The sequence below is a fragment of the Mus caroli genome, unplaced genomic scaffold (genome assembly GCF_978045245.1).
Source record: "Mus caroli unplaced genomic scaffold, Mus_caroli_1 scaffold_16, whole genome shotgun sequence".
NCBI classification, from domain to species: domain Eukaryota; kingdom Metazoa; phylum Chordata; class Mammalia; order Rodentia; family Muridae; genus Mus; species Mus caroli.
Window position 1 is genome coordinate 92,603,856 of NW_028227271.1, and position 23,245 is coordinate 92,627,100.

General features: G+C 41.3%; 1 protein-coding gene across 6 annotated transcripts in view; it reads left to right on the forward strand.

The window, feature by feature from the left end:
* The window catches only part of Npr3 (natriuretic peptide receptor 3), a 69,081-nt gene extending 62,823 nt beyond the window's left edge, over nucleotides 1–6,258 (forward strand). For all 6 annotated transcript variants that reach the window (XM_029469835.2, XM_029469833.2, XM_029469836.2 and 3 more), the window contains one exon: nucleotides 885–6,258. In XM_029469835.2, the coding sequence (XP_029325695.1) occupies nucleotides 885–996 (112 nt within the window). In that variant the 3' untranslated portion in view covers nucleotides 997–6,258. The remainder of the gene's footprint in view (nucleotides 1–884) is intronic.
* Nucleotides 6,259–23,245: the final 16,987 nt, after the last annotated feature.

Sequence of the window (23,245 nt, forward strand, 5' to 3'; positions counted from 1 at the left end):
TTACCAAAGCTGTTCTCTGACTCCATCTTGGGTTTGGTAGGCAGTGAGCCCTTGATTCCTATGGTACTTGCTAGAAAGTGGCTGGGCTCTGGGGATCATTGATCCATTTATGAGAATTCCTTCTATCTATCAAATTACAAATATGAAGAGTCTTTGTATCAAATACAAAAATCTGGACAAAGAATGAATGAACTTCCTATCCGCAGCCTTTCTTTGGTTTAGAAACAAGTGCTCATACTCACGTGAAAGGCTGGAAGGAGCTCCAGTGGTCTGTGATCCCGGGCTGCAGTGTGTTCTGTGTTTGGAGAAGTCACATGTTTAGTTGCCATTGTTGTGGCTTAAGGCTCATAAACTTTTAATTATGCGTATGTGTTCAAGGTTCCAGTCGTTTGCTGCAGTGACAGTGGCCCGTCCTTTGGTAATCTTCAGTGGTTGAATTCATGGGGCATTGTAAATCATCATGGTTTATTTGTAATATTTCTTCATTTTTTCATGGAGATGTAAGTCTGGGTGTACGTGGCTCTTTGTGGGAACAAGCGTGTTCCTGTTCCTTTGGTCACAGTATACTTGGTCTGATCTTTATCTGGGGGCATATCCTGGGAGTCAAGCAGAGCTTCTGGGGCAGAATAGATAAGGCTCCCAGGGAAGAAGGGGAAGGCTTGTTCTGTGGCATTTCAGAAAGCATGCCAATTTTTCTCCCTGAATCAGGACACGATGCCTTGGGGCACACGACTTTAATCTCAGAACAGGGTTCCATATTTGTGTCACTTGTCATTTATCAAACCTAACCCAGATGTCCCTGGAGGGCGCTCTCTGTAAGAGGAACCATGGGGTTTTATAGTCAAGTGAGGCTTTGTTATTACATTTGTTCTGCTTTTACCCAGGAAGAAATACAGAATAACCATTGAGAGGCGAAATCAGCAAGAGGAAAGCAACATCGGGAAACATCGAGAGCTGCGGGAAGATTCCATCAGATCACATTTTTCAGTGGCTTAAACGAGATGCCCCTCTCACTTCGTCTACTTGAGATTCCTTAAAGAGATAGACGGAAGGACAGACATCAACGGAACAGAAAGGGCGTTCTCGGAGAAGTCATTCTTTTAAGCAGTAGTCATTTCATTTTACGTTTTCTTTAGAAGCTCAGGAATGATTATTAATCACTATCTGCCTTCTGGCCTCTCATCTCATGGCAAACTAATATAATGAAATAACGCAATCCTGTTAAGTGTTCTGGCTGCCGGAGGGGCATCGGAGTAGATTTATGTCTTGAAAGCCTGCTGCCTCCATATCATGATTGCTTTGGGGGCAGTTCACAGGAGGATATAAAAATGTGGTTTTTCTGAAATGAAATGTTTTGTAGCTAGAATAAAACAATTTTTACAAGGAGAATATTCTTGGAAAGAATTTAACACCCAATAAGAGGACAATGGAATGAAAGAAATCTCCAGGCTGGCAATGCAGTGCCCCTCTCTCTGGAACTGGGGGATAGGTTTGTGGTTGATGAAGGCTGCGTCCAACGTCCACATTCAGGTCTGACTTCATATCTCAAGAAAGGATCCTCCTTGTCTCTTTTAGTGTCTCATCAGAGCTCCTCTGGAAAACTGTAAATATTAGTGAGCAAGGAGGATTTATATAAGAAAATTGAATCTAAAATGCTTCTTTTATGATGTAAAAAAAGTCCTACTTCACACTAACATTTTATTTTTAAGTATTTTAATCTTATATTTTGGTATTAGAAATGTGTCTATTTTTTCATTTTGAAGATTAAATTTCACTTATATTTTAAGAGCACGGAGGAGGTGTGTGACAAATCTGTGGAGAGGGAGGAACGGTTCTCATTTTCTCTGCTGTCCTCTGTCCCTTGGCAGTCTCTAATGCTAACTGCTAGTCTGGCTGAAGATGTACAGAAGTCTGTTCAGCTTACAAACTCTGAAGGAATACGTACGTTGATGTTAAGCCGTTGTTCATTTTCAACTGTTTTAAATGTATGTTATTGGAGGGCTACATTCTTTCTAACTATGGTCAAATGATGCCCTTCAAAACCAGTAGACTTAAGTGGAGTCTATAAAGAAACACAACCCTTTTCCCTCAAGAATAAGCAGACAGTGAGAATTTGACAGCAAGACACAGTGGTGATACATTTAAAAAAACTGCATGCAATTTATCAAAATTTGAGGTGATGATTTTAATTTAAAAAGGGAATGTTGATATCTGCTGTGTCCCTTTAACCTCATAGAGTTTTGCAGCCACCATAAATGATGCATAGCTTGGACAGTGAGCTAGGACAGACAAGGGAAGCGTGGCCAAGACTGAGCCAGCCTTTGCTGGGTATCCTCTTTGCACTCAATTCTGGGCGCAGAGGTTTCAATTCTGGTTGCGACTTTATCATTTGAGGAGAGAACAAGGGTACCATCTTGTAATTTTGCCTTTCTTGGTAACATTCTGAGCATCTGAAACCCAGTTTAAAGGGGGGAAATTAAATAATTTCTTGGAGGTGTCCTATCCATTCAGGTTAACTGTGGAGGAATCCAAGCAAGCTTAGCAAGCTCTGGAAGCTGGCTTCCCAGGGAAGGAGTGGATCACACCTCCTTCTCTCAGGGGAGTCAAAGTGAATGGGCTGCATCTGTGTGGGGCTCAGGAAATGGGATGTAAACCCCGTGATAAAATGAATTAGCTTCTGAACAACTGAAGGAGGTATGGCAGGAGGTATGTTGTGGTTCTGCCTGTGCGATATTGAGGGAAAAGTGCTGACTTCAAAAAAAAAAAAAAAAAAAAAAGTAGGCCAGAAAGGCAAACCTTAAAATGCTAATCCAGGAGGCTTGTTTGTGGAGCACAACTCAGGAAGGCTGCAGCTAGTGGTCAGGGACTCACATAATGAAGACAGATGGGCAGACTGCATCCACCCCAGTTCTCAGAACCGGACGGCTGCTTGTTTCTCTCTTACATTTTCAATGATGTTTTCCCTGTGTTTCAGAGATACGCATTTTTTAATGTTTTTTTTTTTTTTTTTTTTTTTTTGGCACCTGTGTGTTAATTGCAGGAGGGTGACAGTGGGAAAAGTTCTCTACCTGGCTATATTTTTTGGGTGTAAATATGTCTAATCCTTTCTTGAATTTGTATAGTTCCCCTTGAATGTCAGCATAGTTACAACAGTATTTTTTATTTCTGCTCCAGCTAGAGGAATTGTTCCAAAGTTAATAGCGTATCCCCAGATTAGATGTTAAAAATGAGAAGGGAGCTAGCCTTTAAAAAATAAATAGGCAGGGTGAATCGTGAAGTCCCTGGAGTCATTTCCTACAGTTTTAAAGCAATTCTAATATTATTAAGGTTGATTGCTCATTTACATGCCTGCTGTATAGTTTGTCTTTCTTGAATGTCTTTACATGGCTAGGCAAGGTGGCCCATGTCTTCAATTCCAGCACTTGGGAGGCAGAAGCAGGAGGGTATCTGTGAGTTTAGGGCCAGGATGGTCTCCATAGTGAATTTCAGGTCAGCTGTAGTTACACAGTTAGACCTTATCTCAGAAAAAAATAAATCATTATATGAGTTGCCAAAATGTCATTAAGTTTTAAAAACACCACCAAGTTGGGAAACCTTCGCTGACAGTATAGATGTCTGTTCCATGGTGGCTCTGGGTTAAAAACTCTTAGTATTGTATTGTAGAACTTAAATTCCTAACTGCTAAGCAACAACTTTGACAATTAGTCATTCATAATTTGCCAGTAGTCATCTATTATATAATTAACAAAATGAAACTTTAGTTCTTAAGCCATTCTACAAATTTTTACTCTTAAGTCCAATGATCAAGGTTTCAAAGGGGGGGCATTTCATTAGTGTTTTTTATATCTTGTCAAATATAAGTTCATACACAAGCTAAACTAAGCATATACTTATGGTGATGGAAATAAACACAAGTTTTATAGCCAATATTATTGCCTTAGATCTGGGAGAGAAGCTGAACTCAGAAACAAAACTTTCTGGGTAGAGTCATATCTGTTCCCAACACAAACAGAGGTTTCACACGGAATCTGTCAACATGTATTGTTTTGAAGAGCCATTGGCGTGTCTTTTCCTGAACCACAGACAGAATTCCACATGTCTTGAAATAGTTGTTTACATTTCAGAATTCATGGAGGAGAGGGAGAATCCTATGGAATGAGAACAGATGCTCCACCCCCACTTCCTTTTTCTCTTGAATGAACAGCTTTGGAATGCCAAGTCACTTCCCCTTGCTTACAGGCATCCTGTGCCTTTGCTCATGGCACATCTACCTTCTGTGTCCCTAACAAAAAGGCCTCTTTTTTTCTGGTTGGGACTGATTGTTGGGGTCTAAGACAGGCAGTGGGATGTGGAAAGGGAGGCCTTGTGTATCTCAGAGAGTGGGTTCAGAAGCTGTTTCTAGTGATGCCATTGCTTTCTTGAAACAGAGCTACTCGTGCAGGTGTTTTAGATGCGTCACAAGTGCATACACACACACACACACACACACACACACGAAAAAAGAGAATGAAAGAATAACACTTATAAATTGGAAAACACTAGGGCCTGTGTTTGTTGAGACACAAAGAGCTCAGATCCCTAATAGGTGCAACTACAAAGTCAAATGCCAATTGAAATTTGGCCCACTACCTATTTGTGTAGTTATACCCTACAGGTCTTCAGAAGAAGGCTGGTAATGAGCTGAATTTTTCCTTCAGTGGAAAAAACAGAAACTGTCTAGAAACACAGGATGCTTTAGGGGCAGCATAGAAGTAGGGAGAACCAGCTAGAGGCACTGGAGGGATCTGTCTATTTTTCAGTTGGTCTTTAGAACAGAATAATGAACAGTTTAGACCTTCTTCAAAAGCCAGTCTCCACAAGAAGTGCTGGACATGCCCAGAGAGAAGAACTAGGAGCTTATGTTTCTCAAAGTGACAGAGAGAAGAAGTTTGCAGCTGACACGGGCTCAACTGTTCTTCCCAGAGCTCCACCTGCCATCCATCACGTTTCTATGGGTGTGCTAACACCTTTCCCATGCAGGTGGGAACTTGCGAGGAGGCCTCCTCATTTACTCAGAGAAAAAAGACAAAATCGCACCGCTGTGAGGAGGTAGCTGGCTTCTACTCAGAAGCCTGACAGCAACTTGACCATGCATGCCCTTGGACAGTTCACAACTGTGATTTTCATGTACTCGAAGGAGCCTGGCTTTGTTCTCAGCATATGGATTTCTCCAATGTCTCCTGCAGGCCTATGGAATGAAAATACTCCTCCAAAGGACACTGAGTTGGAGGTTGTTCAAATCTCGCATTAACCACTAATGTTAATTCATCCCAAACTCAGAGCATTCTGAGCCAGCTGATGCTGGTGTTTCTGTTTTAAGTCACTTCAAAGGTAATCAAAAGGATCTCAGTGAGAGCTGACTCTCAGAGGTAAAAATAAATATGTTACAAAAACTCTTTGGTCTATCAGGTATCATACGATTCCTAGTGGAGAGATTTGAACCAAGTAGACCTCAGAGTTAATAAAACATGTTCCATTTCTTTGATTCATATTTAAAGAAATAAATTTATATGCACAGGAACACGAGGTCCATTTTCCCAATTGTGAATCATAATAGGATACCGAGTTCATTTTTATTTTTTAGAATAAAGCTGTCATAGTCTATACTTATTATTGGGGAGAGAAAGAGTTATTTCTCCAGAGAAAGAGGAAACCATGCCTTTTGATGGACTATCTCATTCATTACTCAGTGCCTGTGTCTGAACGTGTTCAATGTGGTGTAGCATAGAAGACAGCAAGAAAGTGCTCTCAATTGGCCAAAGTCAGAGCCTTCTTCCCTGCGCATAGCTGAAACCAAGGGGCTGTGAGCTAAGCACGGCAGAAGGCCAGTCCCTCAGCCTGTGTCTTTTGAGCCATTTTGTTCATGGATAATTTAAATATGACCACAAAACAATAAAAACTTACCATGAATCTGGTAGAAGAGTCAAAGCTGCACCAGCTACATAGAGCTTACTATTCTAATGTAAGTAGAACTATCTGCATATAATGTGATTTAATTTATTGTTGTTCTGTGTAGAAAGTGAGGACTAATGACTGTGGATAAAGCCCTGTTTTGTATAATATATATTTTTTTTTCTGGTGCAAAATTGGTCATTTAAGCAATCTACTTCATTTGGTGTTTGGATAGAAATATGCGCGTGTTCTTGTAAAGGTTTCTATTCAGCAAGAATACCACATAGTCCAAATATAACAGTATGTTCTCATTAAACGTATACTCTACAGAAACAGTTTCCTGTCTATAATTCAACAAATATGCACTGCATATATCCAAGTTTTCTGAGGATTTTCTGTTCTCTTAGATAAGCTGAAGTAAAAGATCAATTATTGGGGATGATGTATTATCACGTTTGAATGAAATATTGAGTCCATGAAAGGACTCAAGATTTTCTGCTCCACAAAAGGAAATTTACAGAGATTGTAACATGTCATTGGAATGAGCGCCAAACCCAGAAAATATTGACTTATGAGGTAAAGGAGGCATGGAGAATAACCCCTCTTTTGGAACCTGGGCATCTTTTCCTCCCATTAATCTATTTGTTCACTTTACATCCCTATCACCGCCTCCCACCTGTCTCCCCATCACACAGTCCCTCCCATTATTCCACCTTCCCCTTCTCCTCTGAGAGGGTAGAGCACCCCCTGGGTATACCACCACTTGACATATCAAGTCCCTGCAGGGCTGGGCACATCCTCTTCTACTGGAGCCAGACAAGGCAGCCTAGTTAGGGGAATGAACCTGGGCATCTTGAGATCATGCTCCAGCTGATGTCATTGATTCATGTTATTGTGTTCATCACCCACAGTACAGAGAACTTCAGTCCTATTTTGCAAAGAGCTCTCAGGCTTCTGTGTACTAGGGAGAGTGGCCAACTTTCAGCGTTTCTAGCTTCATCTGGGCTGCAAGAGGCCATCTCAGTCTCTGGAAAGTCACATATTCTTATGCCTGAGAAACACATAGTGATTGGCATGGCTGAAGCAGTGTCCCCTTGGTCCTGATGCCATAGTCATGGAGGTCCCTGAGTGAGGCCACAGGTGCTACATGCACTGGGAACATGTTTGAAGTGATGCTGGAGCAGGATGTTGTTTGGAGTGAGGCATCATGGGAAGGCGTGGTAGGAATGAGGGGCAAACCTGGAGATGACCTCTAGGAAAAGGTATTCATTCTTGCTACTTTCCCATCCATCTCTAGGGTCATGGATTCTTTGATTCTTTCCCTCTAACCCTTTAGCTCAGTCCCTTCAAAACATGATATTCAGCCAGCAATTTTTGACAGGCCAAGGATGCCTTACTGGGATAATGGATCTATGTCTTATCAAGGATCCCCAAGGAGACCCAAATAACACCGATTTAGGGATGTGGCCCAACCCCAAGCCATGAACATCTAGAGTTGCCTTAAGTAGCAACTGTTAATGTCAAAGGTACCAATGGCTTCACACCTTTAAAAAGGAGCTTCTTCCCAGGCCATCTGCTAGCACCAAAATAGAGCCAAGGAAAAAGGGTTCCTTTCACAGGCTTAGTGTAACCCTCCCAGTCACCAGTGGCAGAAGTTCCCAAGGAGCAGAAAGGAGGAAGGCCAGAGGTGCGTGTGAGCAAAGACCTGTGGACTACATATTTGTGGGAGTAGATACGCTGTTTGCTTCTGGGTCACTTGGGTCCCTTCTGTTTCATAGCTTGGTTCTGACCCTTGAGCTATGTGATCTTGTGTGAAAAACGAAAGCAATATCCGTTACAACCTCACCAGATTGCCATGACTTCAGACTTAGACTCCTACATGGCATACCATAAAACATTCAACACATTTGTCATATTTGTTGGTTTCTGCAAAATAAGACAAATGTACAATACTTTGGAGGGCTTTCACGGCCAGGGGAGTCCTGGTAAAAGTCCCAGTCTTTTTTCTTTCTTCTCAGTCTGATTGGATGGCAAGTGGCCTCTGCCTCTTGATAATGAAGTGAAACTCTGAAGAAGGCATAGAAAAGAACCAAAAGGGAGACTGTGATAGCTGGATGATCTCAGAGTGCTGAACACTTACATCCAAAAATGCGTTCTCTCATCAGAGGGGAGGGGCTAATGTTGAACCTGTGGCCATGTCATGCCTGCCTTCTGCCTCCTCTATTGCTGAGGCAGTCCTTTGGATTCTCCTCAGAATTCCCTCCTGTGAAGCTGTGGTTTGCCAGAGAGAAGACCCTTGTCTCTCAGCTGTCATAAGGAATAGCTTTCCTACTATTAGCTGCCCTCAGGACCAGGTATACGGTGGACATAATGCTTTCGTGCAGTTATGACCAAATTATCTAACAGAAACAGGAGAAAGAAAGATTTATTTTGGCTCTTGGATTCAGAGGGCTTGGCTCATGGTTGTTTAGACCCATGTTTCTGGGTTTGTGTGAGACAGAACATCATGTCAGAGGGCACATGTAGATGAATAGGCCATTCACAGGAACCAGAGAAAAGGGATTCAGGAGGGGACCAGGGTGAGCCGTAGTCCCCCAAACATACACCCAGTCACTTACTTTATCTGCTTAGACCCCATCTACATTTAACCAACTCCCAGTAGCATCACCAGATCCGGATTCCACCAAGGGACCAGTCTATCTCCAAAGGCCCACCATCTGACAATCAAACTCCCAAACCTGATCCTGTTGGTGCCACTTCATATTTAGGTAATAACAACAGGAATGCTATCGAGTTCTCCCACCATGCCTCACTAAGAGGATGGGGCCACTAAGTAGCTGTCCTATGCAGAGTGGTCAGCCTGGAAACTGCATGCACACAACCTGTGAAAGTGGACCCAACAGTCTATATGTATACATACATACATACATACATACACACACATACATAATATACCTATATACATATATACATGTGACAATAATAATCAAATAAAGTTAAGCTATCAGCTTGAATTGGGGAGCATGGAAGGGGTTTGATGAATTTCTGGGAGGGGGGAAAGAGAGGGGAAAATAATGTAATTCCATTTCAATTAAAACATTAAAAAATTTAATGAAGAAAAAGGAGAGTGTTACCAAGTGGTAGGTTTGTCGGTATAGACCAAAGAGTTTCCTTTTTATTTTTTTCACATATTACATTCAAAGGGACAGAGAGGCATGAAGCAGCATGCAGGCTGAGAGAGAGCACAGTACAGGGGAGGCTGTGGGATTCCAGGTCTCCAGAGAGCCTTCCTCTTCCCAGATCCAGCAGCCTCAAGGCCAGGGTAGTGATGCCATTCTTCTAGAAGAGACCCAGAACAGGGCTGCCTTCCAGGCTGTGCAACTCTTCTGCCATGAAGCAGAGTGGTCAGAGCCAGGCACTCTCTGCTGGGGCAGAGGTTAGCCTGGGGAAGGCTTGAGAAATAGCAGTTGTTCAGGAAAGACACCCCTCAAAGCAGAAATATCCTGGGTGGTTTTAAAGGTATTTCATGCTTCCAGGCAAAGTCAAGCAAGAGAGAACATATTGAAGCAAAGCTTGCCACCTCATGTCTTAACTGTGCACACCTGAGACTGTCCTCCGCATTTCACTCAGAAGGGAAGCACAAAGCATTTGGCGTGCAGTGCATGCCTTCTCTGTTGGAGGATGCTAAGTGTCTACTGAGGGCCACCCGCAGGCCAGGGTTGGGCTCAGCATCTGTGTTTCTTCCTTCAATTTCTTCAGCTCTGTGACAAGGTTCGTTTTCCTCCTCGCCTCAGAGATACGTAAACTGAGGCGTTGAAGTAACCTGCTTTGGGTTTCAAAGTGATCAAGAGGCCAGAGCTACAGTCTCAAGTCAGGCACCCGGCTCTCGGTGGTGGCGTCAGCCATCCATTTAGTAATAAGCAGCCGTCATTTTCTGCTCTCTGTGAGTGACCTCTCTTCCCATTACCATCCATGTCCAGTCAGATCCCAGCTCTTCCATTTCACCATCACTACATGAGACCTGATCTCCTGATCCCAAGGAAGCAGGAAAGAGATTCTTTCTTCACTCTGTTTCTGAGCATTCTTTCCCCCTCTCCTTCCTCACACAAATGCTATATCCTGCATTCCTGAAATACTTGCTGCATTTGATACCATGAGCCTCTTGACTCTCACTCTCCACAGGTCAGATTCCACAATCTGTCACTATGATTCTTTGAGGCTTGTGGCACTGACTTAGTCACTATTTGTCTGGTTCAGGCAAATTGTGCTGAACTTGATGACATCAACTGATTCCTTTCTTGCCCAGAAAACATCCCTTTTTTTCTTGTCAGACTTTTTGTGTTTTGAAATGGTCTCATGCAGTTTGGCTAGCCCTACACTTGCTACAGAGCCAAGGATGACCTTGAACTCCAGACTCCTTACCCCCTCCCCTCCCCAATACTGCTATGCAGGCCTGGACCACCAAGCCTGACTGCTTATTTAGATTTTATTTCCCACTGTTCTTCCTGCCCAGTGACTCTTTACTTCATACTAGTCAAACCTTTATCTGAAGTCCAAATCCAGTTTCTTCTGTAAGCTTTCTTGTCCACCATAATCTCTAGTGAGGGGCTATGAATCAGTGGTCCATGGATTTGTTTTGATTTGTTTGTTTGCTTAGAAAAGAAAGGATGTCTATGGGTGGAGCCAGTTCTCCAATTTGCTGACCCCCCTGCACCCCTAATGTTCTGATACTTTTCCTCACTTATTTGTATTAGGGCTTTGGGCCTTGCAAACTCTGAGTGCACAGATAATTAGGCTGTGTGGCTCCTCTCCGGTCTCAATTCCCTCTCAGCGCCGTGCATGCGTACAAGCTTCTAGTTGTTAGAGAATTTTCTGATGCCACTTCTTTTCCTTCAGCGTCTCTGTCGAGTACTGGTTTCAAAGCAAAACATTTCTTAATCTGGGGAATTATGACTTAAAGAAAGTCCAATATGGTTTCTGTAATGCTAATGTTCACCCCATGGAGCTGGGAGGATGACTCAGGGGGTAATAGTGCTTCTTATTCAAGCATGAGGGCAAGAGTGAATCGGAATCCCCAGCACTTTTGTAAAACCAAACAAACAGAAAAACAGGCATGATGCCTTTACCTGTAACACTGGGGCACAGGGACCGGTCACTCCTGGGAGCTCTCTAGAAAGCCGGCTTAGCTTCTAGTTCACTGAGAGAACCGTGACACCAAGATAGAGAATGATTACAAAACCAAGACATTCTATATTCTTTCTCTGGTTTTTACTTCTGTGTACATGGGTGCTAGCACACACACACACACACACACACACACACACACACAGAGTAATATTCCTCATTTCTAAAGCCAGTCCCTCAAGAAGGGCTTGAAAGTTCTAACTCGTGCTTGTGCTCTCCCAAACCATAACATCTTTCAGAGCCTCAGTTTCCCTTTTTGTACAAACAAGAAAGCAACGAAGACATTGTAAGGTTTAGAAGCACTGTGCTCAAAGCTCATATCTTCATGAGATAAATTTTACCAACTGTTTCTCATGTTCTTAGGCTCCCAGGGTCAAGACTGGCTCATAGATAGGAAACAGGAGTGTTGTTAGTATACAGCCTTGGAGCGTGAGGTCTCCTTTTCAGTTGTAGTTCTGTTCTTCATCTGGGAACACTAGGCACACACAGATAGGGTTCTGCTTTTCTACCACGTGCTGTTCCAAGCTCTGCACACAACACAGTCCTCACGTCTATCTTAAAGAGGTAGGAACTGTGGTTACCTCTGAGACACAGAGTGACACAGCAACTCATCCGGGTTATGCAACTGGGAACTGAGAGCCAGGCATGCCAGAGAAGCATGTGTGTTGGAGCTTTTACTTGCCAGTCACTCAGAGCTGGCTCTTTCAAGGGTCACACAAAACTTATGTTTTTTTTTTTTAAATTTTTAATATTTTTTTATTATGTATTTTCCTCAATTACATTTCCAATACTATCCCAAAAGTCCCCCATAGTGCCCCCCACTTCCCTACCCACCCATTCCCGTTCTTTTGGCCCTGGCATTCCCCTGTATTGGGGCATATAAAGTTTGCAAGTCCAATGGGCCTCTCTTTCCAGTGATGGCCGACTAGGCCATCTTTCGATACATATGCAGCTAGAGAAAAGAGCTCCGGGGTACTGGTTAGTTCATCATGTTGTTCCCCCTATAGGGTTGCAGATCCCTTTAACTCCTTGGGTACTTTCTCTAGCTTCTCCATTGGGAGCCCTGTGATCCATCCAATAGCTGACTGTGAGCATCCACTTCTGTGTTTGCTAGGCCCCGGCATAGTCTCGCAAGAGACAGCTATATCTGGGTCCTTTCAGCAAAATCTTGCTAGTGTATGCAATGGTGTCAGCGTTTGGAAGCTGATTATGGGATGGATCCCTGGATATGGCAGTCTCTAGATGGTCCATCCTTTCATCACAGCTCCAAACTTTGTCTCTGTAACTCCTTCCATGGGTGTTTTGTTCCCAATTCTAAGAAGGGGCATAGTGTCCACACTTTGGTCTTCATTCTTCTTGAGTTTCATGTGCAAAACTTATGTTTTATCTTTCTTAATGTCTTCTCTTTTTCCTCTTGAGAAATCTCTCACACTCTGACTATAGCTAAGTGATCAGCGAGTCACCCTTAGACCCAAACTATGGAGAGATAAAACTATCTCAGACAACTGTCTCTTTCATGGAAAGTTTCTTAGTTGGGTTTCAAATCATTGAACTTCTGTGTTTGTGCATGTGGTGTGTTTGTTCATGTGCACACTTACAGAGGTGTCCATGCATGTGTGTTACCTAATGTGGAGGCCAGAGATCAATGTGATGTGTCCTCCTCAGCTTCTTCCCACCTATTAAAATATTGATTAATTTTGGTGTGTGTGCCATGGCATGTGTGTGAAGGGTAGAGGACAACTTGAAGAAATCTGCTCTCTACTGTCATCACCCTGGGTATTGAACGTGGGTTGCCAGGCTTGGCAGATTCTCTTATTGAACCCAGAGCTCACCAGTTTGGCAACAGTAGTTGGTCAGTGAGCCCCAGGGAATACTTCTGTCTCTGTATTCACTGGGCTAGGACTACAGGTCTGGGTCACTGTGCTCAGCTTTTGATGGGAGTCCTAAGGATCTGCTCTAAGGTCCCCATGCTTTCAAAGCACGGGCTTTATTAACTGAACCATATCACCAGACCCAAACATTGACCTTCTTTTTACAACTTTCAAGCAGATTCCATAACAGTCTAGATCACTACAGAGATTATTTGAATGATAGCGTTAAGACAGATCTCTGCTTAGACTTTCCAAACCATGACATAGATGGACATGGCTATAAACTTGACTCCTTTGGCATAAGAGCCAAAAAGAAAAGTCCCTGATTCCAATTCCTTGTGTATCAGAGTGGATGCTTTTTGCATTTTTTTTCCTCATTTCTACCCATTCAACCTCCAATATCATCACATCCAAGGAAGCTGTGATTTCAAGCCACTTCCAGAGTTTATTTGAGAATTAGTTGGTTTGGACCGCACTACCTTATGAGTACAAATGATTAGAATTTTAGGAATTTTGTGAACTGCTTGGTAAGCCAGCATTCTTTAAAATCAAAATTATAATTAAATGCATTTTATAGAAATCAAAAGTAATAAAAAACTCCCAGCACATTGCTTGCTAATTATCTATTTTTCTACTGCATTCATTGTTGGAATGATTCCCATCACCCATAACTGTGGTATGCATACCAAGTGATTTCCCAGGGACTCCATGCCAGCAATAGCATTTTATTATCTTTAAGGTGGCCATGATATCAGTATTTACACCACAGGAATCCACACTGAAGATCATGGCACTTCCCCTCATACCTGGTCATTGTGGGGTGACTAGCATAGCGGCCATCCAGCCTCCTCTTCTTACTGGATGACCCATCTGCCAGTGACACCGTTCTTTTACAGAAGAGGAAACCTTCCTTCTTTGATGTCGATCAATCTATTCATAAGCTTTCATTGCCCAGAGCTCCAAAGCCTGCCTAATGCACACTGAGCTAGGGACTGAGAGATTCTTCCTACTTAGAAAAGAGCTGGAAAGAATGTCTCAGGTCTACAACATGCTTAAAGAAAGTCCTGTTGTGGAGATTGGCCCAGACATCAACTATTATGTCTGAACAGACATTCTTAAACATCAAAATGCTTTTGTGGCTTCAGTTAAGCATGCCAAACTTTTGTCTACGCAGAAGCCCTGGGGGTTTGGGAAGGAGAAGGGTAACATAAAAGGACCAAATGTACCTAGAATATGACAAGTGGAGCTTTAGTGTTCAATCTTTTAGGTCTCCTACCTCTTCCTAAATCCAATGATTTCTATAGTCAATGCCCCATCTATATATAGTATGGTTGTAAATGTGATAAAAATATAGAAAATAAAATTTCAAAATGAGTGTGACATAGTAGACTTTCTAAGTAAAGCCTCAGTCCATACAACCTGGACATTGCTGTTGGATATATTAAATATAGTGTTTATAACATATGACTGATATAAGCTCATTGTTGAACAGAGACATTTCTTTTATAGATTTCCCTGACATTAGGGTGATGATTTCCTTAAAACAACAAAACACTTTAGCCTTAGCCTCTATTTTGGGAACTTTAAGTATTAACTAGCCACTATCAGCATTTCTTAAAAGGCAGAAAGTTTTTAAAATGCTTACTTTTATTTCTATAAGATCAATAAAAATGAATAAGCTTGATAACAAATTAATGATTTATCTTGTATTTTCAGATGTTATTTCATAGTCTAGCTACTGTCTTTAAAACATTGGTGCTTTTGTTAGTTTTGTTACAGAGATGTAGGCTAATGGTCCTTCCATACATTTTCAGTGAACAAAATAGTACTGTCATGACACTCTCAAACATGTGTAGTATTGTATTTAACGTATACTTTCCCCATTACCTTCTCTAGATGATTGTTACCACCACCTCATTAGTCACACACACTGTCTCCATGGGCATCATTTCCATAGCAGTTTTTTTTTCTGACTCAGGACACCATATTTAAAACCCAACTTCTTATCACTCAAACCCTATCTTCTCTGCTTAAGGAACTTGGGCACATTGTAAATCTCCTTTCAACAACCCTAATATGGCTTAGGTGTTCATGTAGATGCCATGCTACCCTCAATTAAAACAAAACAAAACAAAATAAAACAAAGCAAAGCAAAGCAAAGCAAAGCAAAGCAAAGCAAAGCAAAGCAAAGCAAAGCAAAGCAAAGCAAAACAAAACAGACTGAGCATGTTCTTTATGACAATCCATAGACTTGTGCATTCAAATTTAAATGATTCCCACGAATTGTAAAGTATGGAAAATGTTCTGTTGTATATGCATGTAAGTCCAGGAATAAAAAGAAAGTGAGAAGAACCCACCCCAGATCTCACTGGCCACCAGGCACCCTGGCATGTCTTTCACATGTTGCCACAATTCTCCAAGCCTCATACACAAACCTAGACTGGGTAGTATAGGAAGCTTCCCTGTTACAGTTAGCACAGAACCTCATTTAAGGGAAGACCTCTACAGATAACTGAGGTAGGTTTTTATACTGCTATATCCTTTGTCATTTAGAAGACAAAGAACACATGCCCATCCTGTCTCATTGAAATTGCCTTCTAAATCATCACTATATTTGATGGGAAGGATCCCTTGTATGACCTGACCCCTCTCACCTTCTGCGTGGAGGTCCCTAAGGGCTTCATTCTTTAAATCCTTCTCGAGCATGTACAGGGGGCATTCCTGCAGCCTACTTTGGAAACTATTTCTTGAGGAATGGTCATCATATTTCTGAAAAATTATGGTGGCAGCTGATCCAAAATCTTGGCCTTGAACTCCAGCCAATGTTTTCTTGACTCCAAAGTGTCCTGCCAAAGCAAAGTAATTGCACAGCTGACAGGACCTCTCTTGTTACCTCTTAGGAATGACCATAATTTACAGCCACTGATGCCAATGGGGGTCTCCCGGTGAGCAGACAGCTACTCTGGGTACATTCTGGTGAGTCATCTTGAGCTAACTGACCTTCTCAGATTTACCCTCTCAGGGAAACATGGAATTCCTTGTTTGAGGAGAATGAATGCCACCAATAAGGAATTCTGTTCTTGCACTTTAGCATGGGCTCTTTCTCCCTGCACATGTGTAGTAATTCCTTGTCTTAAGGGGTTAGTATCATTTTCTGAGACTTCCAATTCTTCCAGTTTATAGGACCCAGGCTTGACATAAGCATGACCCAAACTACCACTATTGAGATTTTCTTGAAGGAAAGATGTCACATTTTATGTCAACAAAAGATCAACTTCTTCCTTCTAAAAAGAAGAAGTGAGTGATATTTCAGAAGGAACAGCTAAAGTTTGATAGGAAGTTTCTTTAATTGCAAAGTAGATTCTAGGTTACTGGTTCTCGAATATAAAATCATTTGGAGCAGGCAAGGATAGCAGAAGATGTACTCTTAAATTTTGTAAGTCTGGATCAGTAGAGGAAATCTGAGAATTCTTAGGCCACCAGAGGCTGCCAAGGCTGAAGGGAACCAATGTTCTCTAGTATGTGTCACTGCCACTTAACTGCCCCATGTTTTCCCAAAGAGAAAAGTGTAACTAGGAGAAACATCAAGGCCGTTCCATGGTATTTTCATTAAAACCCAACATAGGAAGAACCTAACAACAAATCTGTAGCTAGTTCCTACCAGGAAGCAAGGTGTCACTTTGGGTTGCCCATAAGAGATCCCTCATCCTGGTCTACCTTTTCCATTTCAAATAGGTCTGTAAGTGGAACTGCATAGCATTGTTCTTTAATGAATGACTTAAATTGCTGTGCTGTCCTCAAAATTTATCCATGTTACAGTAATTGAGAAACTGTCTTCTTTTCAAAACTGATTAATATCCATCCATCCATCCATCCATACATACATACACGCATACATGTCAAATTCTGTTTATTATTATTCTGTCATTATCTGTTGTATTTGAGTTGTTCCATCTCTGATTGTTGTGGATATTGCTGATGTGAACAAGGATATGTTTACAGGTCTCACACTCTATCACTTCAAGCTTTCAGAATATATTTAAAAAAAAAAAAGGTTGTTGGGTCATGTAATAGTTCTGTTTTAGACATTTTTAGGAATCCGCTCTGTTCTACCAAGGTTGAACCTTCCCCAGGCTCTCAAACAACACACAAGGGCTCTAGTTTCTCCATGTTCTTACTACCAGTGGTTGTTACTATTATTGCTTCAAATGTGGGCATCTTAATAAGTCTGAGTTAGTAATATCTTTCTTATGTGTCTTCATCTAATCCCTGGAATTAAGGTTGTGCACAGGTAATCCAATTAGTCACCCATGGGCAGCTCTGTTCTACTTTCAAAGGCAGTAGGAGGTTCAAATCATACTCAGGTTGCAAAGGCATTTTGACAAATTAAGAAATTTCTGATCAAGAGCAGAAAGCATGCAAAATATTCACGCTTGGTTTCCTTCCAAAATTGTCACTCAGCTAACATTCATCACCAAATTCCACCTGGTTTCATTACATAAACTGTTGAGCTGTCCTTACATGCCTTTTAGTGTCCCCAGTAATAAGAAGTCCACTTCAACTTCAAGTCCATTGTAGAGTCTTATGTCACTTTTTTTTTAATCTCCTTAGGCTAGACTAGAACTACAGCCATCTCCTCCTTCCTAATCGTAAATCTTCATCTCTTCCCAAGCTGAAGTGTCTAGCTTCATCTGGAGCTCACAAAAGCCATTTTGAGCATCTTTAAGGAATGACCACAGACATTTTCATCTCTAATAATTTTCATATTTATCTGATTTTATTTTCAGTTGGCATCAAATCAGAATGTGGTATGTTTAGTTTGGCAACTTTATGTTCCTGTCAGCATCATGAAATTCCTCAGGAAGGAGAGAGGGACATACCTCAGTGTGCCCCTTCTCTGTGCAGCTCTAGAACAAGAAAATTGGATGTTTACTATTCCCCTTTCCTTCCCCATTAACTGCTGATCAACACAGAACATACAGGGTGAGTGCAGAACATGTCTCACGGTTGGTGCATATTTTGCTTTATTTGGAGATAGCTCAAAGCATCACAATGTGCCATGCGTGCTTGACTAAAACAAGGAAATATTTCAGTCAAACAAGATTCTGATCTTGAAGCTTGTTCTCTTCTGAAAACAAATTAGAATGGGACTGTGATACATTTTGGTCATGTGAAGAGGGGAGACAGTTTCAAAATTGTGTACCCTACTGAGGAAGTTGAACCCATGACCATGATATATTCACATTTGAGAATTCCTTGTAAAAATAATAGTTCAATTGATATGAAAAATATTTTTCATTATGACAAAAACAACAGTGAACCTAATCCAGATTTCTTCACAGATAACTATAGAGAAGAAAGGTGGAAGGAAACTGGATCCTTGATTGTTGCTGATCTACTTGATCCACCTTTTCCAAGCATTTCTTGTTAAGTGGTGTTATTATTATTGAACCTAATTGAAGGTTATGGGCATTCTGCTGCTTTCAGCCCAAAACATCTATAACTGTGTAGTCACATGTAGGATTTAGACTTTTACTAATGAACAACGGGAGTTGCCAAGGGATTTTAGTAAAAAATGAGACCTGGAAAGATGTGGATTTAAAAATGGTTAAGTGTGGGAAGAAAGGATTATCCAAGTTTAAGGATGAATTCAGGAGGAAGACTGCAAGTGGAGTAAGTTCGATGGGAGACATTATAAGGTACATCTAGGACATGTTTGTTGTAAGAGCTTTCTGATTTTCTAGTGAAGATGCCAAACTGTCAGTGAAGTACCTGGGTCTGGAGTCACAATGAGGATTAGGTTGGAACGACAACAGTATGTGTTATTAACCCTATGCTACCTGTTGTCAATGTGAAATTCAATCTTGAATGTCAACTTCCTTGGACTCAGAAGTACATAGAGTTTAGAAAGCACTCCTCTGGTTATGTCTCTGGAGAACATTTCCAGAGGTTATGCTAAAGGGGAAGCTCCTGGCTGGGTGGAGCCACCCAGAGATGGGAATATTGGAATAACAAAAGGGGGAAGTAAAAAGCTGTCTCACATTGCATCATATTTCTTTATTCCCTGACCACTACATTCTTCTCCCATGCCTTACCTCACCATGCACAGAAATAATAGAGCCAGATGGCTATGGAACATAACTTCCAAAAACATGCACCAAAATGCTCTGGTATGCCTAAGGCCCTGGGGTCGGTTCCACTGCATAAACCAAGCATGGTAGCACATACTTGTAATCTTGGCACACAAGCAGTAGACAGGCAGGAGAATTCAGAGTTCAAGGTTACCTCTGGCTGTGTAGTTTGAGGTCAGTCTGGAATACATGAGACTATCTCAAAAAAGTATCTTCCTTTTAAGTTGTTTTCTCAGATTTTACAGTGAAGAAAAATTGTCTATCACACACACACACACACACACACACACACACACACACACACACACACACACGACCTCAACAATTAAATTGACAGTCAGTATGTTTTCATTTTTTTGTCTTTTGTTTTCATTTTATAATAAAATCACTTTATTTAAATAAAACTTGCAAATTAAAAACATCATGCAGTTAAATTAACACAGACATTCAAGCAAGTACTTGCCCAGACCTGAAGCCTGCAGTTCAATGAATATTTTTACAATGGAGAATAGCCATTCTGAAGCCCTGGAGTTTCACAGTGGATTATAAAACCCATCAATTACATATTTATGTTCTTATCCACTAAACACACATACACAGCTCATGACAGTTACAATTAGAAAAATAATTAGCTTTAGATACCCTTCGTCATGGCTCCTGTGTTTTGAATTGATTGGAAATGCTAACTCAGATGCTGTCCAAGATCCCATAAGGTATTTAAGTAAAAAAACACAGTTGGTAATCAAAGGATGGCCAACTTGCCTAAAAATGGTAGCTGTGGTGACAATTTTGGTCCTGTAACACACAAATTAACTTGGAAGAACAAAGTTGGTATATCTAACTACATGTTTACCCTCACAGACAACTTCTGACTAGAGACACTAGGGATTTTATGGCTGATTTGATGAGAATTTACACGTTGTTTTCAACCCCCTAAGTAAGATAGCCCCAGTAGATTATCCGGGACCTCTCTGCCCACCTTTATCAGACTTGCTGATCGGGAACCATACAAGTATGGGTATTTTGAAAGAATGGCAGCCAACTTTGTGTAGCTGAGTTCAACCTTGAAGGGAAGACAAGAATTTAAATAGTTCTCAAGTTACAATGAAGTTTTGACAAAGGGAGCCTTCTGATCAATGACAAAAAACCCTCCATAGTATTCATTCTTGGTTTTCACTTCAGTTGTCACTCTGTTAGTGTTTACCACCAAATGGCATGACTTTATTACAGAATGAAAGATCTGAGTAGACATGCCTGGATGGACCCGGAATTAAGGCTGCAGGGTGTCAGCATTTTATGGCAGAGAGAAGAGGCTGAGTCCACAAGACTGAGAGTGAGAGGTAATGTAGAGCCAGCCCACGGACATCTATCTTAGAACCCACAGGATGGAGACTCAGACCTGATTTCCCTGATAGGCTTGATCTTATGCAAGTCCTGTTCAGGCAGTCACAGTTGTTTTGAGTGCTGTCACATCTGGACTGTTTTGTTGAGTTCTTAAATATGTTCTAGAAAAACTCAATGATAAATGAAAAGCCCACCCTGGGGGTATGTACAATTCACATGCCTCTAAAGGTCTCTACCCACTAAGAGTTCGAATTGATGTCTTGCTAATATTGTAGGATCAGGACCAATGACAGGCTCCTCAGCTTTGAATTGATCAAATGATCACAGTGCATGTTCTATACCATACATGTTCTACATAAGGTTGAACAATTCTTGTCTTGACCAGGCATTCTATGCCCTCCCCCTCCAAAGCTTATCACTTTTCTTTCTCATATAGTGCTCCCAAATTAGATTCTTATTCAGTCGAGGAAGGAATTCTGCATTGGCTAAAGCAAACTTCAACAACAGATTTATCATTGTTATCAACAGGTAGCTAATTATCAGCTTGGTTACTATCGTTCAGTTTTGTTATTGGGTATGTTCAACACAATCAACACATTTAGCATTTAACTGAGTTAATTACAAAGTCCAAGAGTTGGCAAAGAGTTGGCCCAGCCTCCTTATGACTTGACTAAAGAAGAGAATGGGAAATGAAATTTAATTTACATCTATTGAGGCCTTCTCTTGACTGGGCTCTTTGACATCATTCTTTCATTTGACAAGAGGAAAAAAGGCATATGCACGTATATTTTAATTACATATTTATATTTCTAAGTAATTAAAAATTTGAATTTTATCAGAATAGTTAAAAATTTAAGATTAAGAGAAATTCAATGCAGTGATTCTTAAGTCCTAGGCTTTTACAAACTCAAGATTGGCTTTTCTGTTTTTGCATTTCCAACAGTCTCTCAAAATTCCCTTTTCTTAAGCCAGCAGCCATCAAGTCACTCTTAAACCCACACTAAGTGCTATTTAACACGGGGGACAGAGAGCCAGATAGGTCTGGGTTTTTAGTATCAGTAGTGTCTTTGTTGTGGAGAGATGTCAGTTCCCAAATTCTCTCCGCACTGTACAGACCTGTGTACCCTGGGCAGCTTTATAGGTCAAGCCCTGCTCCTCAGGGACTTATAGCAACTTGTAAATCCATGAGGAATTTTTTAGCAAAGTTCTATTTCTTAGTTTATTCATGGATTAGGCTTATAAGAGTGGATTCATTCTAAGGCCCTAATGAGCAGGGTTTATTTTTTTTCACACTGTAAAGAACACTTCTCTATTTTCAACATTCAGCACACGATGGTTTTTGAATTTATGCTTTCAGTTATATCCCCCATTGACTTTGAAATCTTAAAAGCTACTTACCATGACTCCATTGAAAGCCGTTCTTTATGTAGCATCAGAAAAAGGAGACCCACAAAACTATTTCGCATGAGTGTGCTGCTCTGGCTTACTTCTAAGTACATTGGCTCTGCTCTTCCATCTAACCAGCAGTCAAGACAGTGGTCTCATAACGAAGCCGTGTCTGCTATTAGGGAAGGGGTGTGCATGTGAAGTGGCATTCCCTGCTCATTTTCTCAGAATTGGGATGACAGTATATTTTTTTCTTAATTTTATTAGGAAAACAAAACAAAACAAAATCCAAAACTTGAGTTTTAATTGTTGCTCCAACAAAAAGTTTCTTTAGAATATTATCCATAAAAGAAGCTTGGAGGTACTAGTGGTCCATTTGCCCATGTTCTAGCTGGTCTTGTGTGTCAACTTGACACAGCTGGAGTTATCATAGAGAAGCCCCCCTTGAGGAAATGCCTCCATGAGCTCCAGCTATAAGGCATTTTCTCAATTAGTGATCAAGGGGGGAAGGTCCAGACCATTGTGGGTGGTGCCATCCCTGGGCTGGTAGTCCTGGATTCTATAAGAAAGCAGGCTAAGCAAGCCAGAGGAAGCAATCCAGTAAATAGCACCTCTCCATGGCTTCTGCATTAGCTTCTGACCCCAGTTCCTGCCCTGTCCTGACATCCTTTGGTGATCAACAGCAATGTGGAAGTGTAAGCTAAATAAACCCTTTCCTCCCCAACTTGCTGTTTGGTCATGATGTTTTGTGCAGGAATACAAACCCTGTCTAAGATAGCCTCCTTAACAAATGCCTGGTCTATGATTGGTCTGGGTCAAGATATTTCACTGATTTCTAAGGGGCTGTCATTGAATGGGTCCTCTGAATGTCTCCTCAGATCAGAAATTTGTGTGAGTTGTCAACACCTGCTTATTTCTCTTCCGTCCTTTACATGCTAATTCTTGGATCAAATAGGACTTGAAGGGCATTGTTTTCTTTTTGAAATGAGAGTGGAGGTCTTCTTGACCTGACAAGTTCATTGTTGTTTCCCAGTTATACAACTCTCATTTTACAGGTGAGGGAACTTGGGTGCAGAGAAGGGAAGGGCATCACTGGACATCAAATTTCTCTCTGGGATTTGCCTGCATCTCACTCTGCTGGGATCTATCTCAGCTGAGAAGTGAGCCAATATAATATTTCACAGGGGTCAGAGTGAACACAGATGTCTGGGCAGTTTGTTCTTTTATGCCCCTGAGTTTGCATTCATTGCTATGCCAAAAACTGTCATAAGCACTGTATCTTAAAACAACATATGTTTGCATCTAATGATTTCTGAGGATTAAAAGTCTGACCAAAACCTGTCTAGAGACTCTGGATTCAGGATGCAACAATCAAAGTAGCAGCTGGGTTATATTGTC